Source organism: Carcharodon carcharias, chromosome 9 (assembly GCF_017639515.1).
Source record: "Carcharodon carcharias isolate sCarCar2 chromosome 9, sCarCar2.pri, whole genome shotgun sequence".
NCBI classification, from domain to species: domain Eukaryota; kingdom Metazoa; phylum Chordata; class Chondrichthyes; order Lamniformes; family Lamnidae; genus Carcharodon; species Carcharodon carcharias.
In genome coordinates, this window is record NC_054475.1 from 114,349,763 (window position 1) to 114,364,244 (window position 14,482).

The 14,482-nt window shown below is 42.3% G+C and overlaps 1 protein-coding gene across 6 annotated transcripts in view; it reads left to right on the forward strand.

The window, feature by feature from the left end:
- The window catches only part of diaph2 (diaphanous-related formin 2), an 865,163-nt gene that overhangs the window by 80,077 nt on the left and 770,604 nt on the right, over positions 1-14,482 (forward strand). For all 6 annotated transcript variants that reach the window (XM_041195327.1, XM_041195330.1, XM_041195331.1 and 3 more), the window contains one exon: positions 1,012-1,188. In XM_041195327.1, the coding sequence (XP_041051261.1) occupies positions 1,012-1,188 (177 nt within the window). The remainder of the gene's footprint in view (positions 1-1,011; positions 1,189-14,482) is intronic.

Sequence of the window (14,482 nt, forward strand, 5' to 3'; positions counted from 1 at the left end):
TGATATTGTGTGTTGAATCACTACTGCACTGTGCTATGACTTCAGAAAAGTTGGGTTATTAAACTACATAAAGTATAAATAGTTTAACCAACTGACATTTTGATGCATCAGTTGACATTAGTGCTTCAGTGTCTACACTTTAACCTGCAGTCAAACCACGTTAAAACAAAAAAAGACTTGCATTTATATAGTGTCTTTCATGATGACTGGATTCCCTAGTGAAGCACTTTTGAATTATAGTCACTGTTGTGATGTATGACATGTAGCGCCAATTTAAGCATTGTATGGCCTCCCAGAATAGCAACGTGAAAATGACCAGATAACCTGATTTTTGTGACATGGATTGAAGGACAAATATTGTCCAGGATGCAGAACTTCCTTGCTGTTTGAAGTAGAGCCATGGGATCTTTTATGCTCATCTTTAATGTCGTCTCCTAAAGATGACACTTCTGAAGTTGCTGCATTAGAGTGTCCGCCTAGATTGCTGTGTTCAAAGCCTGGAATGTGATTTGAACCCACAACGTTGTCACTCTGGTGAGAATGCTACTAAGTGAGCCACGGCTGATAAAGTGTGGAAATCCTTTATTTGCGATTTATATTGTTTATCCTCTTATTAATTAAAAGGAACCTTATCTAGAATAAGGCCAAAGCTATTTTATAACAAGCTATGACTGCATGCATATCAGTGAAACTATATGATTGTTAAGGTGTTATGTGTATCAAAACTGCCTAGCAAACTGAAAATCAAATTATCCTACCACAATTTATTTAGTGCATGAGCATTTTAAGGGCAAGGTGTAACCTTTCATTTGATACTCAACTATAATTATGCTGCTTTGTCACAAATTAAGCATGAGGCTGTGTATTATTCACAGATAAAATCACTGCAAGTATGCATGATTTTGTAAAGGATGTGCTCATAACACAATATTTTAGACAAATGTATAAATGCAGGAAGCTTTAAATGGCATTATTTTAATATAATTTATTTATTATTATTTATTTTGACAGCGTGACAGATTAACCAGTTTTCGAAAGTCAGCTACGAAAAAAGAGAAACCTCACATACAGCATCCTACTGACTCTCAAACAGCTATGTGTGACTTGCCACTAGCTCAACCAGTGTTTGAGGAATGTTTTATGAATCTTTCTGAGAAAGAGATTTTAGATCTCTTTGAAAAAATGATGGTAAGTACTGTTTTTTTAATGAAGAGAAACATTCTATAATTTCTTTAAGACTCCACTGATCAAACATTTTCAGACATTTTTAACTTCTTATGAACGAACTGTAATATTATTTGCTGTGTGCATGTGTAGCTGTATTTCTAGAGAAATTTCTATGACGCTGTAGTGTGCTGCACAATGTTTTATTATCATGCAAAATGTAGCAGGATCAGCATTTTTTCAAAATACTCAAACTACAGTTCCCTTTTTTGCATTAAATGTGGGTATCTGTGAGTCACCTGATGAAGTCCTGCAGAATATTTCCATTATGTTATATAATTTTACCAAAAGATAGAGCTTATTTTTATAAGATTTTTATTTTGAAGGAAACTGCGAAGGAGATGTCATCAATATTTTTGCAAAATAGTGGACCTAAATTTCTGTTTTCAGAAAATAAGTTCTTCGGCTATACTGCTGAATATGTGTTACCAGTTGCCAGGTGCAATCAAAGAAACTGTCACCCCAGCCATTTTCACATCGTGGGGTGACTCTAAACTTGCCTCACACTGTCTGAGGGGACCATCATGTTAAGCAGTTCTTACACCCCTGCTGAACAATATTGTTTAATATATGTTAGGGGCTTGGAAGCACTGGACATTATAACAAAACAATTACTCACTCCAATTTCTTGATGGTTATAGCATTATCCTCCTATATGCTGTTAATGAGGAAGTTCTGTAGCCTCCATATTGTAGGATTTCCTTCTATTCCACTCATTCCAAACTTAATTTGTGTTCCTACACTTTCCTTTTACTGCCCTAACTAGCATGTCATGTGGCTTGCTTTATTAGCTAAACTAGCAACTGCTAATTATTGCATCAGAATTTTAATTCGTTGTTGGGAATTTGACCTTAACCTCTGAAGAACTACTTCTTATCTCCCCGTGCCCACCCTGTCCTGTACTCAAAAAACAGGACAAATCCAACCCGGACAATTACCCTCACTCTACCCTCAATCATCTGTAAAGTAATGGAAGGGCTATCAAGCGGCACTTGCTTAGCAATAACCTGGGGCAGAATTTTACAACTCGTGGGCGTGCGCCCGACCAAATCGGGCGTAAAATAGCACAAGAAGATATTGGGAAAGCGTCCCGACGTCATCCCGCATGTGTGCAGTCTTCAGGTCCGCGGGCACATATGGGTGTCGGAGCCGCAGCTGCCATCAGTTAAGAGGCCACTTAAGGCCATTAAAAACCCAATTGAACCTGACTTTATGTTGCCTGTGTGATTTTGCGCTCATAGCACAGGCAAAATGGGCAGGCGGGCAGCTCACATTTTGCAAAACCTCATCCAAGGGTCAGCAGCATTGCCGATGTGAGTAGTGAGGCGTTTAGGTGATAGTTTGCAGTTGATTGCTTATTTGAACTTTACAGCTTTATCTCTGTTCTGAGCTTCATTCTTAAGGATTCCACTCGATGAACACCCAGACAGTGTGTGACCACAGGATCCAGATTTGCAAGTCTGTGCACAGTCCCCTGGCAGCTACTATGATGCTTATATACTCAGACACTCCCAGGTGGCAAGGGTATTCAATGCTCCAGCCTGACTGGATGGGTGGCTGATGAGTGATAATGGCTATCTGTTGAAAAGTTGTCTTACAATGCCTCTCTGCCACCTAAGAACAGAGGCAGCGTTATATAGGAGTCATGCCTCCACAAGAGTGGTGACAGAGAGGATCATAGGTCTTCTGAAAATGCCCTTAAGATGCCTGGACCACTCAGGGGGAGCACTGCAATACCAGAGTGGGTGTTACTGATAGTGGTTGCATGCTGCGCACTCCACAACCTAGCACAAGCAAGGGGGAACCCATCGGAAGAAGAGGATCTTAACTAGCTGCGCAGGCCTCAGATGATGAATTCAGTAGTGAGTCAAAAGAGGAGCAAGGTGAGGAGAACGCTGAGGGTGTGGAGGCAGACCTCTATCCTTTAGGGAGGCAGAGACATCAGGGCCGCCTTCATCCAACACTCCTTCAGCTAGGTTGCCAAAGATCTGCTTCCACCTCGTGCCAGGGCCGTTGCTTCCACCCCAGATGTCTGAAATGACCCTTTCATTTGAGCCCAAAGTCCACTCAGTGCCTGTAGAGCTACTCATGTTCAGCACTACATACTGGTGTACTCTGCACCAAAAAAGGTGAAGCATACTCAGGCCATTACGACAAAAACAAAATTAATCTCATTTTGACAATCCAAACAAATTAACATAACCTTATCTGGTCTTCATTCCAGACCAGTAAACATAAACAAAACATTACACAACAGAAGTTCACCCATGACCAGTCCCTCTTGTGCTCGTGGTGTTTTAAACATGTTTGCGAGCACTATGTCTTGGTGCCCCCCCCCCACACCCAGGCATTGGAGGTAGCCTGCTGACTTTGGTGTCTTGTTAGCCTTGACAACTTTGGCATCACCCTCTGGCCAGTGGAGCCTGTGATGGCCAACCCCTGGGAGGGAGCAGCCAGTGCATCTCCCCAGCCATTGCAGCCTCATCAGATGCCACGGTCACTGGCAAAGGGGTGGAGGAGCTGCTGCCGTCATCCAGAGCGCCCTGAAAGGAGCCTGCAGAAATGACAAGCAACTCGTATGCCAACCAGAGGTCACTCTGGACCTTCCTGCTCGCCATTGATGGATGGACACCTAGCTGGGATACTGGGTGCCTCTTCCACCTCCCACACTGGCAATGACCACCTGAGGTTATTGCCTGTGTGAGGGCTTGCAGGTTGAGCGCAACGCCAGGAACCCCTGATTCTCTCTCTGGAGCTGTCTTTCCACGAGAGTCACGACACTCTCAATGGAGGAGGCAGTGCACTTGGCCATGATGGTCAACGCAGTACTTATGCTTCGCATGGACTCTTCCACAACAGAGACCACAGTGTGCATACCCTCATGGACCTCGGCCAGATCTCCCGCACATCCCACTGGACATCCAGCACCTGCCGCCTAATGGATGGCTCATCATCTGCCTTCAACTCAGCATGGTCCTGGGCTCCAGCAGTCTCCCCGATTGTCGGCGCCCTGGGCACTCTCTGCCTCTGCCTCCTCCTCCTCCTCAAGTGAATGTGAAGTGCCCTCGCTGCTGTGCTCCTAAATTCTAGCTGAAGATCTAACGCCCACCGAGGTGCTGGTATCTGCACTAGTGCCTGGTTCAGAGAGTGGGTGTGACGCAGGTAGCATGTGAAGCCTGGTGGTCCTCTGCATCGAGGGTGGCTCTTCAGAGTCCTGAGATTGAGTGCATACTGGTGAATTTAAGATAGAACAACAAAATGTCATTAGGCTAAGTCATCACACTGTCAACTGTGCATGCCAGGCACCCTGGTGAGACAATGGAGAGCTACATCACGGTGCCATTGTCTTTCAATGATAAATGGGGACCCCAGTTTTGGGGCTCCCATCAATGAAGAGAGTACACAAGAATGTTTGCACCATCCGAAACACTCACCTCTGTGCACTGCACTCTTACCTTTGTCGGACACCCCAGCGACTCTTTGGCTGGTTGACTGAGATGCGTGGCACCCCTCCAGCTCCAAGGTGTCCTGCTCAAATCTGGGTAGGATTAGGAGGTTTGGGGGTCCTCTGCCTATCCACAATCTTTCAGTGTTGTTATGGTCATCTCTTAAAAGGACAGAGGAGCCTGGATTAGTCCACTCTCTACCTGCAGCGCCGTTGCAGCTGGCCAACCTCACCTGAGGAACACCTTGCAGGGCACATCCAAGTCGTGACCCTCAAGCCACAAGGCACTCAGTCCAAGCAGCCAGGGCTCAACCCCTTGGCCAGCTCCAGCATCATGGACAATTGGCACTCAGACTCTTAACACCTCTGAGCTTCATGGGGGGACGGCCAGACCTTAACATTTCAATACATTGATCTATGCCAACCTGGTACTCAGCCTTCCCAAGTGTAGCAAGTTGTTAAACCTTTTGCAGCACTGCACCCATGTGCACCACAGTACTTCATGGGCGCTGACTTGCGCTGCCACCTCCTCCCAAGCTCTTTTTGTAATGTGCGGTGGCCTCCTTCCATTTCTGGGGACGAGGGTGTCCCTTCTGGCAGCCACCTCTTCCAGGAGGACCGTGACGCACTCGTCCGAGAATCGGGGGCTGAGTGCCCACCCAACCTGCTCCCCCGCCTGGTGTCTCCAGCCACACTTGAGGCCATAACTTAGGTCTTCAGAATGCTGCAAATATGTTCTTCCTTGGCAGCCTTCAAGAAGCTGTCTGTGCCGTTTTAAAACCACCTGCTGGGTTGCCATTGGACCCGGCGGCCGACAGGCCCGCGCCTGGCTCTTCCCGAACATTGGGAAGATGCATTTTATGCTGGGCGGGCCTTAATTGGCCAGCCAGCGTGAAGTTGTGGTTGGGGGCCGATTGCGGGTGGTGCCCGTTTTCCGACTGGTTGTGGGCCTGCCAATCACGTGCGCCCACCAAGGGTAAAATTCAGGCCCTGCTCACTGATGCCAGTTTGGGTTCCGCCTGGACCACCCAGCTCCTGACCTCATTACAGCCTTGGCTCAACCATGGATAAAAGAGCTGAACTCCTGAGATAAGGTGAGAGTGACTGCTCTTGACATCAAGGCCACATTTGAGTGAGTATGGCATCAAGGAGCCCTAGCAAAATTGGAGTCAATGGGAATCAGCGGGAAAGCTCTCTGCTGGTTGGAGTCATACCTAGAACAAAGGAAGATGGTTGTGGTTGTTGAAGGTCAGTCATCTCAGCTCCAGGACATCACCACAGGAGTTCCTCTAGGAAGTGTCCTTGGCCCAACCATCTTCAGCTGCTTCATCTTCAGGTCAGAAGTGGGGATGTTCGCTGATGAATGTTCAGCACCATTCGTGACTCCTCAGATACTGAAGCAGTCTATGTCCAAATGTAGCAAGACCTGGACAATATCCAGGCTTGGGCTGACAAGTGACAAGTAACATTCATGCCACACATGTGCCAGACAATGACCATCTCCAACAAGAGAGAATCTGACCATTGCCCCATGACGTTCAATGGCATTACCGTCTATCGATATCCTGAGTGTTACCATTGACCAGAAACTGAACTGGACCAGCCATATAAATACTGTGGCTACAAGAGCAGGTCAGTGGCTAGGAATCCTGCAACAAGTAACTCACGCCCTGAGACCCCAGAGCTTGTCCACTGTTTACAATACACAAGCCAGGTTTGTGATGTAATACTCCCCACTTGCCTGGATGAGTGCAGCTCCTACAACGCTCAAGAAGCTTAACACTATCCAACACAAAGTAGCCCGCTTGATTGGCACCACATCTACAAACATTCACTCCCTCCGCTACCGACGCACAGTAGCAGCAGTGTGTACCATTTGCAACATGCACTGCAAGAATTCACCAAGGCTCCTGAGACAGCACCTTCCAAACCCATGTCCACTACCATTTAGAAGGACAAGGGCAGCAGATAGATGGGAACACCATCATGACTTGGATATATATTCCCATTCCTTCACTGTTGCTGGGTCAAAATCGTGGAACTCCCTTCCTAACAGCACTTCAGCATTTCAAGAAGGCACTTCACCACCATCTTCTCAAGGGCAACTAGGGATGGGCAATAAATGCTGGCCCAGCCAACGAAGCCCACATCCCGTGAATGAATAAAAACAAAAGTAGAACAAACTCAGCTTATTCGGAGATAAAAATTCAGCTTATTCAGTCTGCCCACCTGACTCTGTTTTCTCTCATCCCTTGAACCGTTCTAGTATTTCTCTTCTGTACCCTCTTCAAAGCCTTCGTACCCTCCCCTAAAGTGTTTTGCCCGGCGTTGGAGACATTATTCCAGCTGGGGCTGTGCTAGTGCTTTATATAGATTTACTACAACCTCATTGCTTTTGTACTCTATGCTTCTATTTATAATGCCAAGAATCTCGCATGCTTTATTAACTGCTTTGTTGACTTTTCCTGCCACTTCAAAGATTTCTGCAGAAAACCCTCAGATCTCTCTCTTTGTGCACCCCCTTTAAAATTGTACCATTGTATTACACTTGTACTAAAATTGTATTACACTTTGGAAAAATGAGCAGATGCATCTTCTGCTATGTGTCTGCCCATTCCATGGGTCTGTCTTGTCCTTTTGAAGTCCATTGCTATTTTCCTCACTACTACTCTTCCAAGTTTTGTGTCATCTACAAATTTTGAAATTTTGATCTGTAACTTCAAGTTCTACCGCTGAACCTTGGGGAACTTCACTGTTTACCTCTCTGCATTCCATAAAATAGCTATTCACCACATCTGTTTGATTTCTGTGCCTGAGCAAATTTTGTATCTGCAATTACTGCTGCTTTTATCCCATACGCTGTTAAGCCTAACATGTGATGCTTTATAAAACACCTTTTGAAAGTCCAAATATACAACATCAATAGTACTGGTCCCATCCACCCTTTCTTCTTTTACCTCAACAAAACTTGTTGCTCATAATTTTATGCTGGCTCTCCTTTAATCATCCATGCTTGCCCAAGTGGCTATTAATTTTCTCTTGCTCATGTTTCCTCCCATTGACGTTAAACTGACTGGCCTATAATTGTCCAGTTTGTCCTTCTTCCTGTTTTTGAATGAGGTTATAACATTTGAAATCCTCCAGTACTTTGACAGCACTTCTGCATCTGAGGAGGATTGGAAGATTATGGGTCAATACCTCTGCAATTTCTAAACTTGCTTCTTGGCAACGTAGGATGTATCTCATCCAGACCAGCTGACATCCACTACAAGTTTGTTGCCAGCACCTTCCAAACCTGCAATCTCTACCATCTAGAAGAACAAGGCTGGCAGATTTACGGGAGCACCACAAGATCCCCTTGAAGTGACACATCACCCTGAACTGGAAATATGTTGCTGTTCTCACTTGCTGGGTCAAAATTTTGAAATTCCTTCCCAACACTACTGTGGGTGTATTTACCCAACATGGACAGCATCAGTTCAAGAAGGTGACTCACCACCACCTTCTGGAAAACAATTAAGGATGGCCTTGCTGGTGTCACTCACATTCTATGAACAAATAAAAATAAGTATGGCCAGCCTTTATAGAACCTCCTCTTTATTTACTTCTTAAAATCTCATTCAGTATTCTGGCAGCTTCCTGTTTACCAGAACTTTGGCAGAGTCATCTTCCTTCTGGATGCAATAGACTCATTTATTACTGCGACCATATCTTCTGGCTTGACCAATAGATCTCCATTTTAGTCCTTAATCAGTCTCACTGTTTCTTTTGACAATCATTTTACTGTTAATATGCTTATAGAAGACCCCTTTGGATTCCCTTTTAGCTTCTGATCAATTCTTATATAGTCTCTTTGCTCCTTTTATTGCCTTTTTTCTTACTTTTTCCTATTCACACTGATTTTCCCTTGTATTGTCAAGCTGATATCTGCCATTTTTTGCTTCATCCTACTCTCTAATTCCTTTGTCATCCCAGAGCTCTTGTTTTGATTGCCCTCCCTTTCCTTATGGGAATGTATCTTGACTGTACCTGAACTATCTTCTCTTTAAAGGCCGCTTATTGCCCATTACAAAATCGAGAAGGTCATACATACTAAAGACAATCTAATTTCTAATTGCAATAATTTGATAATATAGCAATGCCGCTAATTGAAACAAATAGATTTTTCAGGAATGTAACAACAAAACTAATAGAATCCTTTCAAATTCAAAGCTAGTTAGTAAATATCTGCAGTGCAGCTCTGTACAAGGTTGACATGGAGTTTCTGCTATCAGCAAAATGCAGTGGACATTGAGCTAGTTTTGCCAAGGTGAAATCACATTCATGTCCCTGCAAAACTCAATTGCAAAAGCCAGAATGTAAAATCTCTCGTGAATCAGCTCAATAAAGCAAGATAATCAATTTGTGATTGGCACAACATCATAAAGAAGAGCTGTATTGCATACTTCAACTTTTTAAACAGAGGCGATTAGTTGACGAATTTAATACTCTTGGCCTTATTTTTTTATTGGCTTCAATTGGATCCTGGTCACTGCTGACTTCAATTAACAAATTACGACAACAGAACAGGACACATCTGTGTGACTTCAGTTAACTAATGGTCACAGGCCTTGGATACCAAGGGCAGATCAAATTGAAGAAATGGCAGCAGCAAAGTTTCATTTGGCAGAAAGCATACAAAAACTCCAGGCTTAATTTTCTACTTCAAGTGTTTGTACAACAACTTAAAACATATAGCTAAACATGAATTCACGATAATTATCGATGAGGAAGGCTGTTCAGTCCATTTTCTTTTGATCTATCTGGAAAGAACCTTGAGTTCCCTATCTAATTTCAGGAACTAATAATTTCTTAAATGACTCCAATATTTTTCTTTTTTTTTGGAAGCCCATCCCACATGTTGATGACTTTTTGATATTAGTTTAAATTTGTTCCCTTTTCCTATTCTTGCAAATTAATTTAAAGTTCCTCTGTTTGTGGAGGACATGGTTGCACAAGTCTTCCCTAGTGCACACTTGGAAGAGACAACTGTTAATATTACCTTGATTGCCCTTCATTTTGGCCCTGCTTGTATCTCTTACGGTTTTTATTTCATCTCTTAATTACCCGCATATTGTTGTTCTAAAATAATTTTAATTATTATTTTTTGCACCTGCCAAAGTTTGTATTTTTTTCTCCATCTCTCCACCCCTTCAATCATTCTTTTCATTTATTTCTGCTTGGTTCTATATTAATTTTGCTGAATACCTTCCCTTGCAGGTATTTTGGTGAGCTTATTTTTATTTTTTATTTCTCTGTGTGCAATTATTCCATTTTCCTGACCTGAAGAAAAAAGTTGAACTTAAGGGTACATCTGGTTCATGGTTTGTCAGGAAATTTGGAATAAAGCATAATGGCTTATCAATTGATTTGCCTGTGTTTCAGACTAGGAGCTGCATTTTTTAGTCTTCTGGTTGGGCTTTTATTTGATCTCACCTGATGGTTTTATTGACAATTCTCAACATCTTGTTCTTTGAAAGAGATGTTGGTGCTGAATTTCTTTTTGTTTTTGGTGATTTGTTTGGAGATAACAGGCTTCTCCATATAACTGTCTTAAGAGTTTTGACATATAGTGTTAATAGAACCTAAATGTGCAAATGTGGACTGTCATTGCTTTGTCCATGATAGAATTGTTATGTGTATGGCAACTGATCAAGTGAAAACCCCTTGCACTTTAGCTATTGTCTTTGTGAATTGAGCCAAGTTACACTTTGTCAAAGTCTGATAGAATGGACACTGAACATTCTGGTCTACATTCTATCAATGTTGACATCATAGTAGTTCTTACATGTGATTCTAGTTAGACTATCCTCATTTATTTAGCAGTATTATCATCTTTCGAAGATCTATAAACACTAAGAGGAAATTTCAAATAGATTGTCAAATTGTATGAAGTGAATGCACTTTATTGTTCACATGTCTCACTAAGGCTTCTTTGACAGCAGTTCCCAACCCACAATCTCTACCCCTTAGCAGAACAAGTGCAGCAGGTGCATGAGGACGCCTACCTCCAAGTCACAGTCCATTCAGACTTGGAAATAGATCATGTTCATTCATCATCACTAATTTAAATTCTTGGAACTCCCTAACTAATAGCGCTGTGGGACTATTCACAACATTGACTGTAGTGGTAGAAGAAGTCTGCTCACCAACACCCTCTTGAGGGCAATTAGGAATGGATAACAAATTCTGGCCTTTCCAGTGATGCCCACATCTTGTGAAATGATTCATTATTATGATCCTTGACCAGACCCCAAGTTTTTGGTAAGATTCGTTTAGGGACCAATAACATTTTGTTAAGTGAATAAAGGGACCAATAACATTTTGTTAAGTGAATAAAGCCACAAGATTCCATGGGGTTTTGAAGAAACAAAACTAAATTTTACTACACAAGGTCAGAAAGATAAAACAATTTACAATATCTACCTTATACTCTAACATTCAGAATAAGTACGTGTAATCAGCAAGCCAACTCTAGTTGAGCACACCGTACTACACAAAAAATGCAACCAAGACAGAGTCCGTGAATTTCTCAACAACCCACCCAGACATCAGTAACACTGAGTCAATCAATCTCAATAAAACTCTCTTTCTCTCTCTCTCTGGGATTTCAGTCTTATGTTCGAATGTTGGAATTCTCTCCAAGCGTTGCACCAACTTGAACGGCATGAGCAATGCCCCACCTCGCAAGGTTTCAATCTCATCTCCTGAGATTCTTTTCTCCTAGAGTCCTGAGTATGCACCAACTCACAAGCAGGTCTTTGGTAGTTCTGAACAGAACACTGCTCCAAAGGGGTACCTTTGCTGCAGTGGCCCACAGCACGGAGTCAACAACTTTCGGCTGCCTTCTTGGATCTTCAGGACTTCTCCTGAACCCTCTTCAATTAAAGTCTGCTCCCTGCAGCTCTTTTCCTGTTAGGAAATTTTTTAAATCTCCATTTTTAACTCACTGGAACCTTTTCCTGTCCCTCACTCCTCTCTGGGGCTCTTTTGGGACCTCTCACTCTCTCCTCTCCCTTTGGGACCTCTCCCTGTCCTCTGCCCGGGGCACTAGCCTTCCATGGCACTTTGCTCCTGGTCACCTGATCCGGGATTTTGCACCAATTTTCTTTCTGCTGAGCCTAAAAAGACTCAATAAATGCAGAATTGCGCACGTGCAGCCCACTCCCGGTCTGAGCATGCACAAAAACTCCGAGGTCCTTTGGAACTTGGAGTTCCTGTCCTCCCGCTCTCCAAAGAGGTAAGTATAGTTTTCATAACACCTTTCCCTTGGAAGAAAGAAAGCTTCTATACAATGGCTTTACAATTTCTTCACAGGAAGTATTAACATCAGAAACTTCTAACAAATAGCTTATTACATACTATACAGATAAACTTTTCATTTTGTCGCGCAATTGCACACCTCTTATTATAAAGGTACCAAGGCTTAATCAAAACAAAAGCCAGTACATGTAATCATAGCTTAGTTATTAGCATAACTCAGAACTTGCCATTTCTCCTATACCTTTTCTTTAAACTCTGAATGGAACACCAACAGTTACATGGTTTTTGGCCATAATCTGTGCATAGTCAACTAAAGGTTGAGAAGATACATTAAAGTTTTCTTTAGAAACACTCTGACCAGCCTGTATCTATTTTTTGTACCAGGCCTTTCAACCTTGCCGTTGTGATTACAAACCAGTATTCTGGTGGTCTTCCTCTCTTCACATGTGGATGTATATTAGTCATGCTATGTGTTACAAATCACCTTTGCATAGGTTTCTCAAATTTAATAGAGAAGAACATGGCATTCTTCTTCTTCTTCTATTAATGGAAACATGCCTTCATGGGTCCTTCAAGTTTGCTATGGGAACTGTGAATGCCTGATTGGCAACCAGCTTCAAAATCACCTTTGTCAATCACTTCTTCTTTCAGACTCTGTTTTCATTGTTTTGATCAATGTCAGATGAATAAACTTGCACTGAGGGAGTTTTCCTCTCTTTACTCAAGTCATTTTCTAGCTTATCCAAGAGATGTTCCATAATCCTCCATATTCTTCTCGCTGACGCTTGAAAAATTGAACCTTTATCTCCACTTTTTTCAGAATTTTATCCAAATATTTATTTACTCTCTTATTTTTCTAATTCTTTTCCAAGCTTATTAATCTTTTCATTCAGCTCAGCAACAGTGGTGAGTTCAGTTATCTGTTTGAGTTATCTGCAGAATTGTTAAACAAACTTACCAAGCTGACATTGGTATTCGGTTCATTTTGAAATCTTTCTTCCATGGTTACTGACTGCTCCTTAGACTCAATTCACTTGTTAGATAGTCTGTTTCTTAAATTTTCCTGATCTGCTTTTGAAGTCTGGATTTGCCCATTCATATACACATTTCATTCTTTTTGTTCTTCAAATGGTATCAGAATTTCACTGCTCTTTCGCAATGACGTTCTGACAGTTCATCATTTTTCATTTTACATTCAACAACTGTTCTGATTCATCATTAACTTCTTTTCCTGTGACAGATGCTCAAGTATTATCATGGGTTCTTGTTTTTTCATTAACAAACTCACCTTTCGTGTGTGAAAGTTGGTTCTCTACACCAATCAGATTTCCTTTCAATTGCTAGTTATTAGCAATAAGCTTTTCGTGTTTGGCCACAGTAATTTTTAGGAGTTTAGCAACATCAGCATGATCAAGTGCTTGCTGCAATACAGTCATCGTCCTGTTACTGTCTCCATTAACCAAATCATTACCCAATAAAAAAAACTACACCTTCAATTGGTAAAACAGGAACAATTGTCACAGTCAATTGTCATAATTAGTCACTTTGTTAATTGACTTTACACAAGGAAACAGGTTCATAAACCCCATTAATATCCCCATTAATATTTTGTCCTTGATCAAACCATCTGAAACACAAATTGTATCATCAGCCACTATCATATGAATGGGATTAGGCCATTCAGCCTGTTGAGCCTGCTCCACCATTCAATTTGATCATGGCTGATCATCTACCTTAATGCCACTTTCCCGCACTATCTCCATATCCTTTGGTACCATTGGTCTCCAGAAATCTATCGATTTCTGGTTTGAACATGCTCAATGATTGAGCTTCCACACCCCTCTGGGGTAGAGAATTCCAAAGATTCACCAGTTTCTGAGTGAAGAAATTCCTCCTCACCTCAATGGCCGTCTCCTGGTTTTAGACTCACCACCATCTACATCCATTCTGTCACACCCTCTAAGAATTTTGTAAGTTTCAATGAGGCCACCCCTCATTCTTTGAAACTCTAGGGAATACAGAACCTGTCTCCTCAATCTCTCCTTATAAAAGAATCTCACCATCCCAGGAATTAACCTGATGAACCTCCATTGCACTCCTTCCATGGCAAGTATATCCTTCTTTAGATAAAGGAACTAAAGCTGTGCATAATACTCCAGATGAGGTCTCACCCAGGCTGTATATAACTGCAGCACGGCAACCTTACCCAATCATCGATCCCCTCAGATCCCCTCACGATGAAGGCCAACATGCTATTTGCCTTCCAAATTGCTTACTGCACCTGCACGCTAGCTTTTAGTGACTCATGAACAGGGACACCCAGGTCCCTTTGCAGACCCACACTTCCCAATCTCTCATCGTTTAAGAAATACTCTGCTGCCTTGTTTTCTCTATTAAATTGAACAACTTTCACACTTATTTGCATTATATTTCATCTGCCATGTTCGAGATCGTTCTTTTAGCTTGTCCAAGTTCCCTTGAAGCCTCCTTGCATCCCTCTCACAACTTAGT